Genomic DNA, 9380 nt, shown 5'->3' with positions numbered 1-9380 from the left:
GTGGTAAGAGGAGTTATTAGCAGTCAGATATAGTGTAGTGGTAAGAGGAGTTATTAACCAGTCAGATATAGTGTAGTGGTAAGAGGAGTTATTAACCAGTCAGTATAGTGTAGTGGTAAGAGGAGTTATTAACCAGTCAGATATAGTGTAGTGGTAGAGGAGTTGTTAACCAGTCAGATATAGTGTAGTGGTAAGAGGAGTTATTAACCAGTCAGATATAGTGTAGTGGTAAGAGGGTTATTACGCAGTCAGATATAGTGTAGTGGTAAGAGGAGTTATTAGCCAGTCAGATATAGTGTAGTGGTAAGAGGAGTTATTAACCAGTCAGATATAGTGTAGTGGTAAGAGGAGTTATTAACCAGTCAGATATAGTGTAGTGGTAAGAGGTTATTAACCAGTCAGATATAGTGTAGTGGTAAGAGGAGTTATTAACCAGTCAGATATAGTGTAGTGGTAAGAGGGTTATTAACCAGTCAGATATAGTGTAGTGGTGAGAGGAGTTATTAACCAGTCAGATATGGTGTAGTGGTAAGAGGAGTTATTAACCCAGTCAGATATAGTGTAGTGGTGAGAGGAGTTATTACCAGTCAGATATAGTGTAGTGGTAGAGGAGTTATTAGCAGTCAGATATAGTGTAGTGGTGAGAGGAGTTATTACCAGTCAGATATAGTGTAGTGGTAAGAGGTTATTAACCAGTCAGATATAGTGTAGTGGTAAGAGGAGTTATTAACCCAGTCAGATATAGTGTAGTGGTAGAGGAGTTATTAGCAGTCAGATATAGTGTAGTGGTAAGAGGGTTATTAACGCAGTCAGATATAGTGTAGTGGTAAGAGGGTTATTAACGCAGTCAGATATAGTGTAGTGGTAAGAGGAGTTATTAGCAGTCAGATATAGTGTAGTGGTAAGAGGGTTATTAACCCAGTCAGATATAGTGTAGTGGTAAGAGGAGTTATTAACCAGTCAGATATAGTGTAGTGGTAAGAGGAGTTATTAAGCAGTCAGATATAGTGTAGTGGTAAGAGGAGTTATTAACCCAGTCAGATATAGTGTAGTGGTAAGAGGGTTATTAGCAGTCAGATATAGTGTAGTGGTAAGAGGTTATTAACCAGTCAGATATAGTGTAGTGGTAAGAGGAGTTATTAACCAGTCAGATATAGTGTAGTGGTAAGAGGAGTTATTAACCAGTCAGATATAGTGTAGTGGTGAGAGGGGTTATTAACCCAGTCAGATATAGTGTAGTGGTAAGAGGAGTTATTAACCAGTCAGATATAGTGTAGTGGTAGAGGGTTATTAACCAGTCAGATATAGTGTAGTGGTAAGAGGAGTTATTAACCAGTCAGATATAGTGTAGTGGTAAGAGGGTTATTAACCAGTCAGATATAGTGTAGTGGTAAGAGGAGTTATTAACGAGTCAGATATAGTGTAGTGGTAAGAGGGGTTATTAACCAGTCAGATATAGTGTAGTGGTAAGAGGGTTATTAACCAGTCAGATATAGTGTAGTGGTAAGAGGAGTTATTACCCAGTCAGATATAGTGTAGTGGTAAGAGGAGTTATTAGCAGTCAGATATAGTGTAGTGGTAAGAGGGTTATTAACCAGTCAGATATAGTGTAGTGGTAAGAGGAGTTATTAACCAGTCAGATATAGTGTAGTGGTAAGAGGAGTTATTAACCAGTCAGATATAGTGTAGTGGTAGAGGGTTATTAACCCAGTCAGATATAGTGTAGTGGTAAGAGGTTATTAACCGGTCAGATATAGTGTAGTGGTAGAGAGTTATTAACCAGTCAGATATAGTGTAGTGGTAAGAGGAGTTATTAGCAGTCAGATATAGTGTAGTGGTAAGAGGAGTTATTAAGCAGTCAGATATAGTGTAGTGGTAAGAGGGTTATTAACCAGTCAGATATAGTGTAGTGGTAAGAGGAGTTATTACCAGTCAGATATAGTGTAGTGGTAAGAGGAGTTATTAACCAGTCAGATATAGTGTAGTGGTAAGAGGAGTTATTAACCAGTCAGATATAGTGTAGTGGTAAGAGGGTTATTAACCAGTCAGATATAGTGTAGTGGTAAGAGGGTTATTACCAGTCAGATATAGTGTAGTGGTGAGAGGGTTATTAACCGGTCAGATATAGTGTAGTGGTAAGAGGGTTATTAACCGGTCAGATATAGTGTAGTGGTAAGAGAGTTATTAACCAGTCAGATATAGTGTAGTGGTAAGAGGAGTTATTAACCAGTCAGATATAGTGTAGTGGTAAGAGGAGTTATTAACCAGTCAGATATAGTGTAGTGGTAGAGGAGTTATTAGCAGTCAGATATAGTGTAGTGGTAAGAGGGAGTTATTAAGCAGTCAGATATAGTGTAGTGGTAAGAGGAGTTATTAGCAGTCAGATATAGTGTAGTGGTGAGAGGTTATTAGCAGTCGATATAGTGTAGTGGTAAGAGGAGTTATTAACCAGTCAGATATAGTGTAGTGGTAAGAGGAGTTATTAACCAGTCAGATATAGTGTAGTGGTAAGAGGAGTTATTAACCGGTCAGATATAGTGTAGTGGTAAGAGGGGTTATTAACCAGTCAGATATAGTGTAGTGGTAAGAGGGTTATTAACCCAGTCAGATATAGTGTAGTGGTAAGAGGGTTATTAGCCAGTCAGATATAGTGTAGTGGTAAGAGGAGTTATTAACCAGTCAGATATAGTGTAGTGGTAAGAGGAGTTATTAACCAGTCAGATATAGTGTAGTGGTAAGAGGAGTTATTAGCAGTCAGATATAGTGTAGTGGTAAGAGGGTTATTAGCCGGTCAGATATAGTGTAGTGGTAAGAGGAGTTATTAACCAGTCAGATATAGTGTAGTGGTAAGAGGGTTATTAACCAGTCAGATATAGTGTAGTGGTAAGAGGAGTTATTAACCAGTCAGATATAGTGTAGTGGTAAGAGGAGTTATTAACCAGTCAGATATAGTGTAGTGGTAAGAGGTTATTAACCAGTCAGATATAGTGTAGTGGTAAGAGGGTTATTAGCGGTCAGATATAGTGTAGTGGTAAGAGGAGTTATTAACCAGTCAGATATAGTGTAGTGGTGAGAGGAGTTATTACCAGTCAGATATAGTGTAGTGGTGAGAGGAGTTATTAACCAGTCAGATATAGTGTAGTGGTAAGAGGAGTTATTAACGCAGTCAGATATAGTGTAGTGGTAAGAGGAGTTATTAGCAGTCAGATATAGTGTAGTGGTAAGAGGAGTTATTAGCAGTCAGATATAGTGTAGTGGTAAGAGGAGTTATTAGCCAGTCAGTATAGTGTAGTGGTAAGAGAGTTATTAGCAGTCAGATATAGTGTAGTGGTAAGAGGAGTTATTAACCAGTCAGATATAGTGTAGTGGTAAGAGGGTTATTACGCAGTCAGATATAGTGTAGTGGTAAGAGGAGTTATTAACCAGTCAGATATAGTGTAGTGGTAAGAGGAGTTATTAACCAGTCAGATATAGTGTAGTAGTAAGAGGAGTTATTAACCCAGTCAGATATAGTGTAGTGGTAAGAGGAGTTATTAACCAGTCAGATATAGTGTAGTGGTAAGAGGAGTTATTAACCAGTCAGATATAGTGTAGTGGTAAGAGGAGTTATTAACCAGTCAGATATAGTGTAGTGGTAAGAGGAGTTATTAACCAGTCAGATATAGTGTAGTGGTAAGAGGAGTTATTAACCAGTCAGATATAGTGTAGTGGTAAGAGGGGTTGGTAGCCAGTCAGATATAGAGTAAGGGTAAGAGGAGTTATTAACCAGTCAGATATAGTGTAGTGGTAAGAGGAGTTATTACGCAGTCAGATATAGTGTAGTGGTAAGAGGAGTTATTAACCAGTCAGATATAGTGTAGTGGTAAGAGGGTTATTACCAGTCAGATATAGTGTAGTGGTAAGAGAGTTATTAACCAGTCCAGATATAGTGTAGTGGTAAGAGGAGTTATTAACCAGTCAGATATAGTGTAGTGGTAAGAGGAGTTATTAACCAGTCAGATATAGTGTAGTGGTAAGAGGAGTTATTAACCAGTCAGATATAGTGTAGTGGTGAGAGGGTTATTAGCAGTCAGATATAGTGTAGTGGTAAGAGGAGTTATTAGCCGGTCAGATATAGTGTAGTGGTGAGAGGAGTTATTAACCAGTCAGATATAGTGTGGTGGTAAGAGGGTTGTTTGGTCGATATAGTGTAGTGGTAAGAGGGGTTATTAACCAGTCAGATATGTGTAGTGGTAAGAGGAGTTATTAACGCGGTCAGATATAGTGTAGTGGTAAGAGGAGTTATTAACCCAGTCAGATATAGTGTAGTGGTAAGGAGTTATTAACCCAGTCAGATATAGTGTAGTGGTAAGAGGAGTTATTAACCGTCAGATATAGTGTAGTGGTAAGAGGAGTTATTAGCCAGTCAGATATAGTGTAGTGGTAAGAGGTTATTAAGCAGTCAGATATAGTGTAGTGGTAAGAGGAGTTATTAACCCAGTCAGATATAGTGTAGTGGTAAGAGGAGTTATTAGCAGTCAGATATAGTGTAGTGGTGAGAGGAGTTATTAACCAGTCAGATATAGTGTAGTGGTAAGAGGGTTATTAACCCAGTCAGATATAGTGTAGTGGTAAGAGGAGTTATTAACCAGTCAGATATAGTGTAGTGGTAAGAGGGTTATTAACCCAGTCAGATATAGTGTAGTGGTAAGAGGGTTATTAGCAGTCAGATATAGTGTAGTGGTAAGAGGAGTTGTTAGCCCGATCAGATATAGTGTAGTGGTAGAGGTTATTAGCGTCCAGATATAGTGTAGTGGTAGAGGTTATTAACCAGTCAGATATAGTGTAGTGGTAAGAGGGGTTATTAAGCAGTCAGATATAGTGTAGTGGTAAGAGGGTTATTAGCAGTCAGATATAGTGTAGTGGTAAGAGGTTATTACCAGTCAGATATAGTGTAGTGGTAAGAGGAGTTATTAACCAGTCAGATATAGTGTAGTGGTAAGAGGGTTATTAACCAGTCAGATATAGTGTAGTGGTAAGAGGAGTTATTAACCAGTCAGATATAGTGTAGTGGTAAGAGGTTATTAACCCAGTCAATATAGTGTAGTAGTAAGAGGTTATTAGCAGTCAGATATAGTGTAGTGGTAAGAGGAGTTATTAACCCAGTCAGATATAGTGTAGTGGTAAGAGGAGTTATTAGCAGTCAGATATAGTGTAGTGGTAAGAGGAGTTATTAGCAGTCAGATATAGTGTAGTGGTAAGAGGGTTATTAACCAGTCAGATATATGTAGTGGTAAGAGGAGTTATTAGCAGTCAGATATAGTGTAGTGGTGAGAGGAGTTATTAACCAGTCAGATATAGTGTAGTGGTAAGAGGAGTTATTAACCCAGTCAGATATAGTGTAGTGGTAAGAGGAGTTATTACCAGTCAGATATAGTGTAGTGGTAAGAGGAGTTATTAACCAGTCAGATATAGTGTAGTGGTAGAGGAGTTATTAGCAGTCAGATATAGTGTAGTGGTAAGAGGAGTTATTAACCAGTCAGATATAGTGTAGTGGTGAGAGGAGTTATTAACCCAGTCAGATATAGTGTAGTGGTAAGAGAGTTATTAGCAGTCGGATATAGTGTAGTGGTAAGAGGGTTATTAACCGGTCAGATATAGTGTAGTGGTAAGAGGAGTTATTAACCAGTCAGATATAGTGTAGTGGTGAGAGGGTTATTAACCAGTCAGATATAGTGTAGTGGTAAGAGGAGTTATTACCGGTCAGATATAGTGTAGTGGTAAGAGGTTATTAACGCAGTCAGATATAGTGTAGTGGTAAGAGGATTATTAGCGTCAGATATAGTGTAGTGGTAAGAGGTTATTAGCGTCAGATATAGTGTAGTGGTAAGAGGAGTTATTAACGCAGTCAGATATAGTGTAGTGGTAAGAGGAGTTATTAACCAGTCAGATATAGTGTAGTGGTAAGAGGAGTTATTAGCAGTCAGATATAGTGTAGTGGTAAGAGGTTATTAACCAGTCAGATATAGTGTAGTGGTAAGAGGAGTTATTAGCCAGTCAGATATAGTGTAGTGGTAAGAGGAGTTATTAACCAGTCAGATATAGTGTAGTGGTAAGAGGAGTTATTAACCAGTCAGATATAGTGTAGTGGTAAGAGGTTATTAACCAGTCAGATATAGTGTAGTGGTAAGAGGAGTTATTACCAGTCAGATATAGTGTAGTGGTAAGAGGAGTTATTAACCAGTCAGATATAGTGTAGTGGTAAGAGGAGTTATTAACCAGTCAGATATAGTGTAGTGGTAAGAGGAGTTATTAACCAGTCAGATATAGTGTAGTGGTAAGAGGAGTTATTAGCAGTCAGATATAGTGTAGTGGTAAGAGGGTTATTAACCAGTCAGATATAGTGTAGTGGTAAGAGGGTTATTAAGCAGTCAGATATAGTGTAGTGGTAAGAGGAGTTATTAACCAGTCGATATGTGTAGTGGTAAGAGGAGTTATTAACCAGTCAGATATAGTGTAGTGGTAAGAGGAGTTATTAACAGTCAGATATAGTGTAGTGGTAAGAGGAGTTATTAACCAGTCAGATATAGTGTAGTGGTAAGAGGAGTTATTAACCAGTCAGATATAGTGTAGTGGTAAGAGGAGTTATTAACCCAGTCAGATATAGTGTAGTGGTAAGAGGAGTTATTAACCAGTCAGATATGTGTAGTGGTAGAGGTTATTAACCGGTCAGATATAGTGTAGTGGTGAGAGAGTTATTAGCAGTCAGATATAGTGTAGTGGTAAGAGGAGTTATTACGCAGTCAGATATAGTGTAGTGGTAAGAGGAGTTATTAAGAAGTCAGATATAGTGTAGTGGTAAGAGGAGTTATTAACCCAGTCAGATATAGTGTAGTGGTAAGAGGAGTTATTAACCAGTCAGATATAGTGTAGTGGTAAGAGGAGTTATTAACCAGTCAGATATAGTGTAGTGGTAGAGAGTTATTAGCAGTCAGATATAGTGTAGTGGTAAGAGGAGTTATTAACGCAGTCAGATATAGTGTAGTGGTAAGAGGGTTATTACCAGTCAGATATAGTGTAGTGGTAAGAGGAGTTATTAACCAGTCAGATATAGTGTAGTGGTAAGAGGAGTTATTAGCAGTCAGATATAGTGTAGTGGTAAGAGGGTTATTAACCAGTCAGATATAGTGTAGTGGTAGAGGAGTTATTAACCAGTCAGATATAGTGTAGTGGTAAGAGGAGTTATTAACCAGTCAGATATAGTGTAGTGGTAAGAGGAGTTATTAACCAGTCAGATATAGTGTAGTGGTAAGAGGGTTATTAACCCAGTCAGATATAGTGTAGTGGTAAGAGGAGTTATTAGCAGTCAGATATAGTGTAGTGGTAAGAGGAGTTATTAGCAGTCAGATATGGTAGTGGTAAGAAGAGTTATTAGCAGTCAGATATAGTGTAGTGGTAAGAGGAGTTATTAACCAGTCAGATATAGTGTAGTGGTAAGAGGGTTATTACCAGTCAGATATAGTGTAGTGGTAAGAGGAGTTATTAACCAGTCAGATATAGTGTAGTGGTAAGAGGAGTTGTTAACCAGTCAGATATAGTGTAGTGGTAAGAGGAGTTATTAACCAGTCAGATATAGTGTAGTGGTAAGAGGAGTTATTAAGCGGTCAGATATAGTGTAGTGGTAAGAGGGTTATTAACCAGTCAGATATAGTGTAGTGGCAAGAGGAGTTATTACCCAGTCAGTATAGTGTAGTGGTAAGAGGAGTTATTAACCAGTCAGATATAGTGTAGTGGTAAGAGGAGTTATTAACGCAGTCAGATATGTGTAGTGGTAAGAGGAGTTATTAGCATCAGATATAGTGTAGTGGTAAGAGGAGTTATTAGCAGTCAGATATAGTGTAGTGGTAGAGGAGTTATTACCCAGTCAGATATAGTGTAGTGGTAAGAGGAGTTATTAACCAGTCAGATATAGTGTAGTGGTAAGAGGTTATTAACCAGTCAGATATAGTGTAGTGGTAAGAGGAGTTATTAGCAGTCCAGATATAGTGCTTCAGTGGTAAAAGGAGTTATTAACCCATCCAGATATAGTGTAGTGGTAAGAGGAGTTATTAGCCAGTCCAGATATAGTGTAGTGGTGAGAGGAGTTATTAGCAGTCAGATATAGTGTAGTGGTAAGAGGGTTATTAACCAGTCAGATATAGTGTAGTGGTAAGAGGAGTTATTAACCAGTCAGATATAGTGTAGTGGTAAGAGGAGTTATTAACCGGTCAGATATAGTGTAGTGGTAAGAGGTTATTAACCAGTCAGATATAGTGTAGTGGTAAGAGGAGTTATTAGCAGTCAGATATAGTGTAGTGGTAAGAGGTTGTTAACCGGTCAGATATAGTGTAGTGGTAAGAGGAGTTATTAACCAGTCAGATATAGTGTAGTGGTAAGAGGAGTTATTAACCAGTCAGATATAGTGTAGTGGTAAGAGGGTTATTAGCAGTCAGATATAGTGTAGTGGTAAGAGGAGTTATTAACCAGTCAGATATAGTGTAGTGGTAAGAGGGTTATTAGCCCAGTCAGATATAGTGTAGTGGTGAGAGGAGTTATTAACCAGTCAGATATAGTGTAGTGGTAGAGGAGTTATTAACCCAGTCAGATATAGTGTAGTGGTAAGAGGAGTTATTAACCAGTCAGATATGGTGTAGTGGTAAGAGGAGTTATTAACCAGTCATATAGTGTAGTGGTAAGAGGAGTTATTAAGCAGTCAGATATAGTGTAGTGGTAAGAGGAGTTATTAGCAGTCAGATATAGTGTAGTGGTAAGAGGAGTTATTACCAGTCAGATATAGTGTTAGTGGTAAGAGGAGTTATTAGCAGTCAGATATAGTGTAGTGGTAAGAGGAGTTATTACCCGTCAGATATAGTGTAGTGGTAAGAGGAGTTATTAACGAGTCAGATATAGTGTAGTGGTAAGAGGGTTATTAACCAGTCAGATATAGTGTAGTGGTAAGAGGAGTTATTAACCCAGTCAGATATAGTGTAGTGGTAAGAGGAGTTATTAACCAGTCAGATATAGTGTAGTGGTAAGAGGAGTTATTAGCAGTCAGATATAGTGTAGTGGTAAGAGGAGTTATTAGCCGGTCGATATAGTGTAGTGGTAAGAGGAGTTATTAACCCAGTCAGATATAGTGTAGTGGTAAGAGGAGTTATTAGCAGTCAGATATAGTGTAGTGGTAAGAGGTTATTAGCCAGTCAGATATAGTGTAGTGGTAAAAGTTATTAAGCGGTCAGATATAGTGTAGTGGTAAGAGGAGTTATTAACGCATCCAATATAGTGTTAGTGGTAAGAGGAGTTATTAGCCCAGTCAGATATAGTGTAGTGGTAAGAGGAGTTGTTACAGTCAGATATAGTGT

General features: G+C 38.2%; 1 protein-coding gene across 1 annotated transcript in view; it reads left to right on the top strand.

Moving 5' to 3' along the window:
- The first annotated feature begins 7388 nt into the window (after positions 1–7388).
- The window catches only part of LOC121544367 (prospero homeobox protein 1), a 6953-nt gene continuing 4961 nt past the window's right edge, over positions 7389–9380 (top strand). The window contains exon 1 of the mRNA XM_045208967.1: positions 7389–7397. Coding sequence (XP_045064902.1) covers positions 7389–7397 — 9 coding nt within the window. The remainder of the gene's footprint in view (positions 7398–9380) is intronic.

This window comes from Coregonus clupeaformis, chromosome 29 (assembly GCF_020615455.1).
Source record: "Coregonus clupeaformis isolate EN_2021a chromosome 29, ASM2061545v1, whole genome shotgun sequence".
Classification (NCBI taxonomy): Eukaryota; Metazoa; Chordata; class Actinopteri; order Salmoniformes; family Salmonidae; genus Coregonus; species Coregonus clupeaformis.
This window is presented reverse-complemented; position numbering and strand designations above follow the sequence as displayed.